The sequence below is a fragment of the Erinaceus europaeus genome, chromosome 3 (genome assembly GCF_950295315.1).
Source record: "Erinaceus europaeus chromosome 3, mEriEur2.1, whole genome shotgun sequence".
In the NCBI taxonomy this organism is placed as follows: domain Eukaryota; kingdom Metazoa; phylum Chordata; class Mammalia; order Eulipotyphla; family Erinaceidae; genus Erinaceus; species Erinaceus europaeus.
In genome coordinates, this window is record NC_080164.1 from 67,844,325 (window position 1) to 67,858,327 (window position 14,003).

The 14,003-nt window shown below is 44.2% G+C and overlaps 1 protein-coding gene and 1 long non-coding RNA gene across 5 annotated transcripts in view; one reads left to right on the forward strand and one right to left on the reverse strand.

The window, feature by feature from the left end:
* Positions 1-14,003, forward strand: part of LOC103123250 (charged multivesicular body protein 3) — a 74,471-nt gene that overhangs the window by 42,982 nt on the left and 17,486 nt on the right. Inside the window, exons 1-2 of one of the 4 annotated variants that reach the window (XM_060187379.1) lie at positions 7,727-7,864; positions 11,740-11,948. The exons of 1 other annotated variant lie outside the window; for it this stretch is intronic. In XM_060187379.1, the coding sequence (XP_060043362.1) occupies positions 11,940-11,948 (9 nt within the window). In that variant the 5' untranslated portion in view covers positions 7,727-7,864; positions 11,740-11,939. Of the gene's footprint in view, positions 1-7,710; positions 7,865-7,899; positions 7,963-11,739; positions 11,949-14,003 lie in introns of those variants that run through there. 2 more of the 4 variants (XM_007533901.3, XM_060187380.1) reach the window with 2 other exon arrangements.
* Positions 4,975-7,712, reverse strand: LOC132537498 (uncharacterized). Its single transcript, XR_009548954.1, has 3 exons — positions 7,484-7,712; positions 6,808-6,939; positions 4,975-5,196 (listed from the first exon to the last, which is right to left on the reverse strand). It is a non-coding gene; the product is annotated as an uncharacterized LOC132537498 (long non-coding RNA).

Here is a 14,003-nt window from a genome sequence, read left to right on the forward strand (position 1 = left end):
TCAGTCTTTTGGCATTGTGTTGCGGCAATTGATGCAGTTACAAACATTATGTAACCATGCAGGGAGGCACCAGAGTAATGCAAGCCAGGAGATGCCAGTGTTTAATGGTCATCACCAGAAACCAGAGGGGAGAAAGAAGGGAAAGATTCTATTCAGAGTCTCTGATGACACCTTGGTTTTGAATTTTTAGCTTCCAGAACCATGAAAGAAGAAATTTGTATTGCTGGGACCAGGGAGATAGGCTCAGCAGGGACCATACTGGACTTGCATGCAGAAGCCCTAGACTCAATGCCAGGCAATGGACAAAATGCCAGAGTGACACTCCAGCCTCTTATGAAAAGAACAGCAAACAAGGGAGTCGGGGTGTAGCGCAGCAGGTTGGGTGCAGGTGGCGCAGGGCGCAAGGACCGGTATGAGGATCCTGGTTCGAACCCCGGGTCCCCACCTGCAGGGGAGTCGCTTCACAGGCGGTGAAGCGGGTCTGCAGGTGTCTATCTTTCTCTCCTCCTCTCTCCATTTCTCTCTGTCCTATCCAACAACGACAACAACAATAATAACTACAACAATTAAACAAGGGCAACAAAAGGGAATAAATAAATAAAATAAATATTAAAAAAAAAAGAACAGCAAACAATAAACAAATGAACCACCCTGCCGAGTCTGTTGTATAGAGCTATAGGACACCAATGTAAGGGTCATTGTAAGGTTGGTGAAAGAAGGCTGGAAATGGACAGATGACTCAAGGTCTGTCTTATACATATCTCAGGTGACAAAATATGGTTAGGAGCTTCTGAAACCTGAACATTAACCAGAAAGTAATATAAAACGCCCCCCCCCCCAACTTATTACATAAGGCATGGGAGCAAATTTAGTTCCCCAAAGGTCATATGTTACATATAACACTTTCTTATTTATTTATTTATTCCCTTTTATTGCCCTTGTTGTTTTACTGTTGTAGTTATTATTGTCATCGTTATTGGATAGGACAGAGAGAAATGGAGAGAGGAGGAGAAGACAGAGAGGAAGAGAGAAAGATAGACATCTTCAGACCTGCTTCACCGCTTGTGAAGCGACTTCCCTGCAGGTGGGGAGCCGGGGCTGGAACCAGGATCCTTAAGCCGGTCCTTGCGCTTTGCGCCGCATGTGCTTAACCCGCCGGGCTACGCCCGACTCCCATATAACACTTTCATAGCCCATTTATTGTACTAAATCAATTATGTCTTAGTTATATTAGGCAAAAGTTCATGCCAGGAATTGAGCTATGATTTTTCTCAGCATTTAATTTAACAATCTACGTGGTGAATGTCCAGGTGGTGGTGCACCTGGTTGAGCACAGGTTACAGTGCTCAAGGACCAGGCTTCGAGCCCCCAGTCCCCACATGTAGAAGAAAAGCTTTGCAAGTAGTGAAGCAGTGCTGCAGGTGTCTGTCTCTCCATCTCTCTCCCCCTACCATCTCAATTTCTGACTATCTCTAGCCAATAAGTGAAGATAATTATTACTATAAAGAAATAATAAAGAAATAATAATTATTATTATAAAGAAAGAAACTGTTGTAAGTCAGGAAATTTCCTAAAAATGAGAAATCCTATTGAAATGAGCAAGAAAAAAATGGGTGGTGGTGGTGGTGGAGAATAAATGGTCTCTCTTTCCATTTCAAATGCAGGGAAAGATGTTAAGTACGAGGCATTGCAGTAACTCTCAAGTCAAGGTTATGCATCTATTGATATCATTTTTCAGGGATTAAGAGAATGCACATAAAGACTTTGAAATTGTGAATAGACATCTATGTGAACATATGGGTGTATAATCCTGTTAAACACTTACTGTGTTCGGCAGGAACAAAGAGCCAATTCAAATGCCTGCTCACTTAGTTCTTCCCACCCCCACAGATGTGAGACTTAGTAGGTGGGAGGATCTAATGCGTGCCTCCTGAGGTCCATGTAGAAACTCCAGCTATGATTTTGTCCAAATGCCAAGGCAATTACCAGTACATGACAAGGGAATGTATGTTCCTCTGAGGGCGAGGGCCAGAAAAATGTTGGAAGATGTACAGCGCCCTCCCAATTAACCAAGTAGCCACTGCATTCGAGTGTTTATAGGACTCTTATCAATAGCTATATGCACTGAGATGCCACTTGCCAACTCAAACATTTTCCCACACACTCTCTGTTCTATCAGGGCACAAATGTGGCTTCAGGAACTAAAATGATTGTGGTCCAATATCCCTACCTAGAAACTGAAGATTCTTTGATATATGCCGTTGCTTTTGTTCTGGAGAGCTCATCATTCAGGTCTCAGTATATGCATGCCCCGTGCTCAGATTTACTGACGGGGGTCGGGTGGTAGCCCAGCAGGTTAAGCGCACGTGGCGCAAAGCGCAAGAACCGGCCTAAGGATCCTGGTTCGAGCCTCGGGCTCCCCACCTACAGGGGAGTAGCTTCACAAGTGGTGATGCAGGTCTGAAGGTGTCTGTCTTTCTCTCCCCATGTTTTCCCCTCTTCTCTCCATTTCTCTCTGTCCTATCCAACAGTGACGACATCAATAGTAACCACAACAATAAAACAAGGGCAACTGGGGCCAGGTAGTGGCGCACCTAGTTGAGTGCACATGTTACAATGCGCAAAGACCCAGGTTGGATCCCCTGGTTCCCACCTGCAGGGGGAAAGCTTCACAAGTGGTGAAGCAGGGCTGCAGGTGTTTCTCTGTCTCTCTAACTCCCTATCATCCCCTTCCCTCTTGATTTCTACCTGTCATTATGCAATAAATAAATAAAGGTAATTTAAAAAGTTTTAAAAAAACAAGGGCAGCAAATGTGAAAATAAATAAATATTAAAAAAAAAAAAAAGATTCACTGATCAAGGACGCAGGTTCAAGCCTCTGGTCCCCACCTTCAGGGGGAAGGCTTTGTGAGTGGTGAAGCAGGGCCGCAGGTGTCTATCTCTCTCCCTCTCTATCATCCCCTTCCCTCTTGATTTCTGCCTGTCTCTAACTAACTAATAAATAAATAAATATTTAAAAAAAGACTCACTGATTACCATGCTCCCTTTGCTCCTTTTTTTGAAGTTCTTTCATATATATCTTTTTTTTTTCTTTTTTTACCAGAGCACTGTTCAGCTCTGGCTTATGGTGGTACAGGCATTTTTAAAAAATATATATATATAAATTTATTTATTTAGTGGATAGAGACAGAGAGAAATCCTGAGGGAAGGGGGAAGATAGAGAGGGACAGAAATGAAGAGGCACCTGCAGCACCACTTAACCACTCATGAAGTTTTCCCCTCTGCAGGTGGGAACTGAGATTTGAACCTAGGCCCTTTCACAGTGTAATGTGTGTGCTTAACCACCACCTGGCCCCAAGGCATGTGGTTTGTATCTTTATTTAAAAACTTTTTTATTAGTAATTTAATAATGATTTACAAAATTTTAAAATAATGGTGTAATTCCATACTGTTCACCCCACCAGAATTCTGTGTCCCCCATCCCCCTCCAGAGGAAACTGCACTAGTTCTCTTGAGGTCACAGTTATGGTTTGACTATATATTTACCATGTTCTTCTTGTAGTTAGGATTCTGCCCATTTGCAACCATTCATTCAGTTTTTATTTATCACCATTATTTAGGCTGAATGAATTTAGTTGAGACTGTCTGAAGTTCTTTTTTGTTTTCTGTAGATTCTCTGAAGTGTAAGGAATGCTTGACATAGCAGATATCTAGTAAATATGGTTGACTGACTGGAAGTCTAATATCCTCTTACCTGGAAAATTATTGATTTATAATTCATTATCACTAAAAGCAGGAGGGGAGAGATGGTGAAATAACTCATCTGGGAAGGCCCGGTTTGCCATACATTGCTGGGGGCTAAACTTAGGACCTCATGCTTGAGAGTCCAATGCTTACCCACTGTGCCACCTCCCAGCTGCTTGTCTCTTTCTCTTTTTAAAAGCTTATTAATGAAAGAGAGAGCCAGAGCCTCACTTTGGCACATGTGATGCTGGGAATCAAACTTGGGACCTCATGCTTGAAAGTTCAATGGTTTACCCACTGTTCCATTTTCCTGCTTGTGTCTCCTTTTAATCCTTTAGTTTTGCCTTTATAATCCCACTGCTGCTCACAAAGCAAAAACCGATCTACTTGTGGACAGTAGAATTAACACTTTCTATGTTTTTTAAAAAATATTTATTCCCTTTTGTTGCCCTTGTTTTTTATTGTTGTTGGATAGAACAGAGAGAAACGGAGAGAGGAGGGGAAGACAGAGAGGAGGAGAGAAAGATAGATACCTGCAGACCTGCTTCACCGCCTGTGCAGCTGGTCCTTGCGCTTTGCACCACGTGTGCTTAACCCACTGCGCTACCGCCTGACTCCCTCACTTTCTATAATGTTATATAGATGAAAATCATACAATATGTACTATTCTTCCTTGCTTATTTCACTCAGTATAGTTATTTTGAATGTAAACCATCACATACACCAATCATTTGTTCAATTTTTACTGTTCAGTTATTATTCCATTGTCTGGATCTACCACAACTGTGACTACATATTTGGATTATTTCTAGCTGAGTCTATTACATAAAGATTCTACTAACATTCCTGTACAATTTTTTTTTTTTTTTTAGAGATTTTATTTATTTGTGAGAAAGATAGGAGGAGAGAGAAAGAACCAGACATCGCTTTGGCACATGTGCTGCCAGGGATGGAACTCGGGACCTCATGCTTAAGAGTCCAAAGCTTTACCACTGCGCCATCTCCTGGACCACACTGTACAAATCTTTTTTTAAATTTAATTTAATTTATTTATTAATGAGAAAGATAGGAGAGAGAGAAAGAACCAGACGTCACTCATGTGCTGCCAGGGATTGAACTCAGGACCTCATGCTTGAGAGTCCAAAGCTTTACCCACTGCGCCACCTCCCGGACCACTGTACTGTTATGCCCAGAAGTTTGAGTCCCGATCTCACGCAAAGAAGACCAGAATCACATGCAATAGCAAGAGCCTTTATTAGGACGCTTAAGCTTAGGCCGCTGAAGGCCGCCGACACCCTTCCAAGCAAGGGGAGACTCTGCGACCCCAATCACTTCTCGTCCCACCTTTTTATAGTTATCAGAGGGTGGGCACAGGTGGAAATATCCACATGGAACAAGGAACAATTGGCTTCGGGTCAACAGCTGCTCTCAATATTCAGGGCCCCTCTCCAACTGTGAGAAAATGAAATCCCCCAAATTTAGACTGGTCCATTAAAGTAGAGAAAGTGTCTTCGAAACTAGATGAGACGAAATACACTAATGCACAAATGTTTATCTTGAAACTGCTACCTTGTAACCCCTGCTACCTCAGCTATATGTTAACCTGTCCATTTGGCTTCTGTAAACACTGCTTGCTTCCTCCCTAGAAGACAAGAATGGAATGTTCTCCTTGAAACTTTTACTCCAAAGATAAATTAACAAGGACATGTAGACCCCCCCCCCCTTCACTTTTCCCTTTAAATGGGGGGGGGGGTGAATTTCAAGCCTGGTTATCTCAGAGCAACAGTACCAGACTGGGTTCCGGCCTGGGATACCTCAGCTGGGGTTTGTCTTGTTTTGTCTTTGGTGTTGTCTCTGTGTTAAGTCTGAGTGCTAACCTTAATTCTCACTCTTTAACACTTAAATAAATTCCTCTTATTTCACTTATATACTGGAGTTGTGTCAGTTTGTGTGGGTCCGGGTCAGAAGTGCTCTTACACAACCCCACATATACAATCTTTTTAAAGGACATGCTTTCACTCCTCTTGGTAAATAGTTGAGAATGTCTGGGACATAAGTGTACACTTAACTACTTAAGGCATTGCCAAAGTTTTCTCAGATTGTACCATTTTATTTTATTTTATTTTACCAGAGAACTGCTTAGCTCTGGCTAGTGGTGGTGGTGTGTGGAATTTAAACTGAGACTTCAGAGTCTCAGGCATGAGAGTTCTTTGCGGAATCATTTTACTACCTCCACTCATATAGGTATTATATATATATATATATATATATATATATATATATATATATATAGTTACAGAGCAAAAATCAAATCTCCATCCACTGCAAGGAAGCAAATGATGTTTATTTACGAATTGCAATCAGAGCCGAGTGGTGACTGATGTTAGTCTACCAAGCTCGACCCTGAACAAGGCTCAAACCACATAGGTTATAGGATTCTAGAGTACATCTTGGGTGGGGAATATGCAAAACTAGAATTCTATCACACACTCAATAGCATTTTACAGAAAACGCAGGATCCAATCATTTCAGACATTGCAATACCCTAAGCAGCCTATAAGAATTGTCTAATTTCAAGCCTTTATGCAAAATAGGGTCACCACACTTTCTCCTTGTCAGCTAAGACCACCGGGCTATCAGCTCCCTCGACCTTGAGCAAGTGGTTGGGTTTCAAGGACTTGGTTAGGCGAGCTATTCTCTTTAAGACAAACAACAGGTGGCTTATATCTTGGTGTGTGGGTTTTGTCTAGCCCCCCTTTTTACAGGAATTTTCCACTGCAGGCAGAAAAGCAACTATACTTACAACTCATGCTTAAAATTTTACTTAAAGCAATTCTAAAGTTACTGCTTCTAACATATATATATGTATATATATATATATATATATATATATATATATATATATATATATATATATATATTCTTTTTCTTACCAAAGCACTGTTCAGCCCTGGCTTATGGTGGTGCAAGGGATTGAACATGGGGCCTTGGAGCCTCAGGCATTAGAGTCTGTTTGCATAACTATCATGCTGTCCCCCCCATAGTTGTACCATTTTTATATACCCATGAGAAAAGAGAGTAATGGGTTGGGCCACTGAGTGGTTTCATCACCAGCAAGAGATGAGGTAATGACAGCAGCCATGGAGCTCACCAGGTAGGCAGACAGTGCTTCAGTCCAGTCCTCTGCAGTCAGTTCTTGAGAATCTGGTTAAGGTAACAGTTCAGGTGGTGTGTCGAGACAGACAGACAGACAGACACACACACACACACACACACACACACACACACACACGTGTGCTGGAGGAGAATCATCTATGCTAGACATGACAATAGCCCGGACACTTGGGAAAGAAAGGAGAGGGCAGGGGCTGGAGACACAGCATAATGGTTCTGCAAAAAGACTCTCATGCCTGAGGCTCAGAGCTCCCAGGTTCAATCCCCAGCACTGCCATAAGCCAGAGCTGAGCAGGGCTCTGATCTTTCATCTTTCTGTCTCTTCCTCTATCTTGCATTAAAGAAAAAAAAAAAAAAAGGCAGGACTTGAAAAGCTCCAATTATGGGACTTGATAAGAGGGGGAGAAAAAGTGATGCCCAGGTTGTAGTGACTACGTTATGGTGGTGACAACACAGTGGACAAGTAGGTCTTTGGGGAAGAAAAGGTTATTGCTCCTTGTGAGGTGCCCACGGGAAACAAAACGAAGCCGCAGGCTGTAAATACAGTCCGTATTGGCAGAGATACACTCTTCCGGGGCGGCGACACAGTGGAGAAACAGGATCAGTTGTCATCAGCCAGTGCCGTCTATAAGCTCCTATATCTCCTTGTAAACACTACACTTGAGGAGAAAACACTCATTTATAAGGTTACGTCAGTGCCCCTCCCAGCAAGTGCACGGGCGTCAACATTCCAGGCCTCGTCCCGCCCGCTGCGGCTAAGCGCATGCGCAAGGCCGTCCCCGCGGCCGCTCCCTTCTCCGGGCGTCTACGCTCCTCGGCGGCCCCGCCCCGGCGGCTGCCTATGACCCGCCTGGGCGCAGGGAACGGAAAGCCGGAAGGGGCAAGGCCAGTTCAGTTCGCCATGGGCCTGTTTGGGAAGACCCAGGAAAAGCCGCCCAAAGAACTGGTAAGGGCTCCGGCGGCGGCGGCAGACGAGCGGGTGGGCTTGCGTGGGACGAAGTAGAGCTGCTGAGCGACCGGATAGTCTCCCCCTCAGCTGACCAGGTACCGCCCGGCCCTCATTTCCGGGGTCTCCCACTAGACCGAGGGGCCGACCGAGAGCGTTGGAGGACACAGCGGTGGGGAAAGAGGGCGCGAGGGTTTCTCGGCACGTCACAGAGAGGTGAAGGGGCTGAACTCAGCACTGCTCGGACTGGCCGCCGGCACGGAGGCGGCCCACGGGTTTGGTCTCTGCCAGCCGCGTCACCCCCCCGCGTGTTGGTACAGCCCGCGGGAAGCGCGCGCAGGCCCCGCCCCTCGGCTGCCTCGCTGGGGGTGGGGGCTCTGCGTCACCGCAGGGTCGCGCCCTCTGACCCGTGACCCGTGCGGGGACCCGGTGCACGTTCTACTCTCCCGCACACCTTGACCCCCCCCGCACCTCTATCGCTGCAGGGACAACCCCACCTCCCCAGGTCTGGAGGAGGCTGCTGGAGAGAGGCCGCTGGACCCGGCTTGACATGCTGGATCTGTGCACGGGGATAGCAGAGCGCAGGCAGGAGGGCCTGGCTTTGAATAAGGCTTCCACATCTCTTTTTTTAAAAACCAGAGCTGAGGCTTAGGGTGGTGCAGGGGATTGAGCCTGGGACTGTGGAGCCCCAAGCATGAGTCTCATTGCAGAACCATTATGCTATCAACCCCCCCGACTTCCCCCTTTGGTGCAGGAAAGTTGATTTCTCGGCGCTTCAACTTAAAAAAAAAATTCTTGTAATGTTTATTAATTGGTTCGCTTTTGTTGCCCTTGTTGTTTTACTGTTGTAGTCATTGTTGGATAGGACAGAGAGAAATGGAGAGAGGAGAGGAAGACAGAGAGGGGGAGAGAAAGACAGACACCTGCAGACCTGCTTCACCACCTGTGAAGCGGCTCCCCTGCAGGTGGGGAGCCGGTGGCTCGAACCGGGATCCTTAGGCCGGTCCTTGTGCTTTGTGCCACGTGCGCTTAACCCGCTGTGCTACCGCCCAACTCTCTCAGCAGTTCAGTTTTGTCAAGAAGTAGGAATGACAGGAGAATCACTTTAAAATGAGAAATTTAAAAAAATTATCTTTACATATTAGATAGAGAGCCAGTAATTGAGAGGAGCGGGAGATAGGGAGAGAGATACCTGTAGCCCTGCGTCACCACTTGCAAAGCTTTACCCCTGCAGGTGGGGGGGAAGGGCCTGGGGCTTGAACCCAGGTCCTCATTGAACCAGGTGCGCCATCACCCGCCTCTAGTTAAGGGGAATTTAAGATTATAGATCCTTCAGCTTTTGTTCCCCGAGTGCAGACCGGCAGCATCCACAGTAACCGGGAGCCCAGTGGGTTTGGCATCTCAGGCTCAACCCCGACATCCACAGAGCAGGATTTGAATTCAGACAAGATCCCATCCCAGAACACTCAAGTTTGAGAAGCATTGATCTACAGAATACAGTACAGATCTATTAATAAAGGGGGAGAATACTCTAAAATCATTTAGTTAATAGATGATATGTTGGGGGAGTCGGGCGGTAGTGCAGCGGTTAAGCACACATGGTGCAAAGCACAACGACCGGCGTAAGGATCCTGCTTTGAGCCCCCGGCTCCCCACCTGCAGGGGGGTCGCTTCACAGGCGGTGAAGCAGGTCTGCAGGTGTCTGTCTTTCTCTCCCCCTGTCTTCCCTTTCTCTCTCCATTTCTCTCTGCCCTATCCAACAGCGACAACATCAATAACAACAACAACAATAAAAACAACAAGGGCAACAAAAGGGAAAATAAATTAATAAAAAAATTAAAAAAATATGTTGGGTGGAGAAGAGACTCGGCAATTCCCACAACAAAACTTTAATGCCTGAGGCTCAGAGGTCCCAGGTTCAATCCCCAGTTCCACCACAAGCCAAAAACGGAGCAGTTCTAAGGGCTGGATGGTGGCAAACCTGTTTGAGTGCACATGTTATCATGGGGAAGGACCAAGGTTCAAACCCCTGGCCCCCATCTGCAGGGTGAAGCAATGGTGAAGCAGGGCTGCTGGTGTGTGTCTCTCTCTCTCTCTCTCCCTTTCTGTCTCCCCTTCCCTCTCAGTTTCTGTCTCTCTCCAGTATATATTTAAATGATAATAAGTAAATAAGTGATCTCTCACCTGCTCAGTTCTTGCAGGCATATAAAACAAACAACCCCATACTTTATGCAGTTCTTTACACACAGCATGTGTTGATATTATTTCAGTTAATCATAGGCTCTAGAACAATAGGTATTAAGTAAACATTAGTCCACTCGGGGGAACTTACTCAGTATTACTCCCAGTGAAATTAAAAAATAAAAAATAGTAGCACTTGAATAAAGAGTGGGCTGGGGAGATAGAGTAGTGGTTATGCAAAAGACTTTCAGGGACCACGTGGCAGGGCAGGTGGTTAAACACTCACATTACAGTGTGCAAGGACCCAGGATCAAGCCCCTGGTCCCCACCTGCAGAGGGGAAGCTTCATGAGTTGCAGGTGTCTCTCTGTCTCTCTACCTTTATATATATCCCCCTCTCAGTTTCTCTCTGTTTCTATCCAATAGCAAAAAAAAAAAAAAAAAAAAAAAAAAGACTTTCACTTCTGAGGCTCCAAAGTCTCAGATTTAATTTCTGATGTTAGGAAAATATTTTTTAGTTTTCTTCTTTTTTTAAATATTTATTTATTCCCTTTCGTTGCCCTTGTTGTTTTATTGTTGTTGTTAGGAAAAGATTTTTATTTTATTTTATTTATTTATTCCCTTTTGTTGCCCTTGTTTTATTGTTGTTGTTGTTGGATAGGACAGAGAGAAATGGAGAGAGGAGAGGAAGACAGAGGGGGAGAGAAAGATAGACACCTGCAGATCTGCTTTACCGCTTGTGAAGTGACTCCCCTACAGGTGGGGAGACAGGGGCTTCTTGAACTGGGATCCTTATGCTGGTCCTTGTGCTTTGCGCCACCTGCGCTTAACCTGCTGTGCTACCGCCTGACTCCCAGGAAATGATATTTATGACTAGTGTTTGGCCTTAGCATTGCCATTCATAAAATGAGCTAAGATTCTGGAAAAATTACCTTCTTACTGTTTAAACAGATTTCTACATATACTTAAAAAAAAATTTAACAAAAAAGTATTTTATTTATTATATGAGGGAGAGAGAGCGATTCACATGAGACACAGAGACAAGACAGAGTACCACCCTGGTACATGCAGCACTAGAAATCAAACTGTGAGTCTCAGGCATGCAAGTTGAGCTGTTTCCCAGACTACCTGTTAGATGACTTTAGGAATAGCAGACCAGTATACAGTTGTAGTAGCGCAACCTTCCTGAGAAAGTAAATGACACCAGAAAATTGCACAAATGATACATAAGAGTGGTTTTAAAAATATTCCTGTCAGAAGGGTAACCTAAAGATGAAGCAAACAGCAAGGTAACCTCACATTTTTACAAGATGAGCATTTCAAGTACAAATCTACTTGGCTACCTCCTAGGAGTTCAGAGGTTTCAACCTCAGACTGAGATAAGTATAAATGAATTGACCTACACTATTTAAAAATATATATAATATATTAAGTGCACATGGCGTGAGCCCTGGTTCTCCACCTGCAAAGGGGTCGCTGCACAAATGGTGAAGCAGGTCTGCAGGTATCTTATCTTCCTTTCCCTGTCTCTGTCTTCCTCTCCTCTCTCTGTTTTTCTCTGACCTATTCAACAACAATAACAACAAGGGCAACAAAATTGAACAAAATGGCCTCCAGGGTCACTTTATTGGAGGGTTAGTGGTTTACAGTATGGTTGTTGACTCATGGATACAATTTTTCACCCCCCTGTGACAGGTGTCTGCAGAACAATCGTCCTCAACCTAGATCCCTTTCTACTATTATTCACCAGGACTCCAATGCCTTCTCCACCCTCTCCCTTCACCTCTTTCCAAGCCCCAGCGATAACCCTGGAGGAAAAAAAAAATCTTAGGAAAAAAATTTTAGAGTGGATGGAGATAAGAAACTGTTACTTCTGAGTGGAGTGCTGGCGAGTGATGGCTGTGGTAAGATGTAGGGTTATTGCAATAAAAAGAGGGTGGAGTAGGAAGGCATTGTGTGTCATGCCTGTTAAGGAAGGAGAGGATTCAGAATAGTGATTTGAAATAAAACCTGAAAAGTCTTAGCATATATCTGAAGCCTCCAGATGACAGGATGCAGGTATGAGCTACAAGCAGAAATGGGAATACAAAAGCTGAGTTTTAGAAATACTTAGGCAATGTAGTCAGAATTTGCTGATCTACTGGATGGCCCCCCTCACACCTTTATCACCCCCCTGAGTTGTCTTGAACTGAAATTGAGAGAATTCAAGGAAAAGAGTAGGTTAGATGGAATAGTGATGTGGAAGGGAAGAAATCATAGATCTCAATTTTAAAAAGAATTCAGGAGATCAGAAAAGATAAGGAGAAGATTGGGGAGGGTGGAGAGGAGACAGTGTAATGCTATGCAAAAAGACTCATGATCAAGGCTGTAAAAATCTAGGGCTATTTGGGGAAGATATTCTTTTCTTTTTCAGTTCCCTGCAGCAAAATTTTAACTTTCTTAGGAGCAAGCGTTATGGTGTATGTACATGTCTGTGAGAGAGAGTGTGTGTGTATGTGTGTTCTACTGGGTCAAACTGGTGTTGAATTCCATTAAGAATAAGACAACCGCGGAGTTGGGCGGTAGTGCAGTGGGTTATGTGCACATGGCGTGAATCGCAAGGATTGGTGCAAGGATCCTGGTTTGAGCCCCCGCTCTCCACCTGTAGGGAGTCACTTCACAAGCGGTGAAGCAGGTCTGCAGGTGTCTTATCTGTCTCTCCCCCTCTGTCTTCCCCGCCTCTCTCCATTTCTGCGACGGACTGCTCAGGCGGAGGATCAGCAGGAAGGATCAGGGAACTCCAAAAGTGACCACCAGGGTGGGTCAGGAGGAGAACAGAATACAACACACTCTGTTGGAGGGTGAATCTGAACTCAAGTTTTATTTAGCAAGTGAGAGCTTATATATCCTTCAGCCTTACATAAACAATATCTGAATACAGAAAGTAATGGCCTTGGGGTTTTACAGAAATGTCATACTTCATGGGGTGATGTATTTCTGAGTAACAGGCTTATCAGATAGTAGTTTACGTGGAGTTTTAACATATTTCATAAGAGGAGGTGAGTAAGTATTATTAAGAATTTTTCCTAAAACTTTATGTATTTGATGACCCATAACTTTGTCCACCTCATTTCTTGTTCATCTGTATCTAATCTGGGAACAGGAGCTGTTCATCCCCTATTACACAGCATCATTACCATGTACATAATGAAAACAATAATCAGAGTTTCCAGTTTAGATCTGCTCAGGATGCCAAGACCCACTTCCAGAATTCTTCTTCCTTGAAGAGAGTTTTCCTGGGTGCTGACCCTGTCAGACCCATCATTCTGGAGTTGAGTGGGGCGTGGCACATTTCTCTGTCCTATCCAACAACAACGGCAGCAATAACAACAACAACGATGATAATAAAGGGCAGCAAAAAGGGAAAATAAATAAATACAAAAACAATTTAATAAAAAGAATAAGCTACATGTGCTTGGTGAGTAGAAATGGAGATGGGTGAGAGGAGATGCTAACACATTTGAAGTAGAGCATACGTGATAATCTTCTATATGCCTGCCTACCTACCAGCCATCCAGTTCTACATAATGTTTGTTGTTTTTTGGCTAATTTCTAGTTTTATGTATGTTTTAAATCTTGAGATATGCATACAATCCTTGTTTAAAGAAATTGCCTTAGGGGCCAGGCAGTGGCTCATCTGGTTAAGCACACACATTAGGGACCTGGGTTCAAGCCCCTGGCCCCCACCTGCAGTAGGAAAGCTTCACGAGTGGGTGAAGTAGGGCTGCAGGTGGCTTTCTCTCTCTCCCTCTCTATCTCCCCTTCCCTCTAAATTTCTCTCTGTCTCTATTCAATAATAAGTAAAATTAAAAAAATACTGCCTTAAGGTAAGAGGAGTTAGGTAACACAGTTAAAAGTGGGAGAGGAATTTACTTTTCACTATATAGCTTTGTTTAAACTATTAGAATAAAATGCCACGT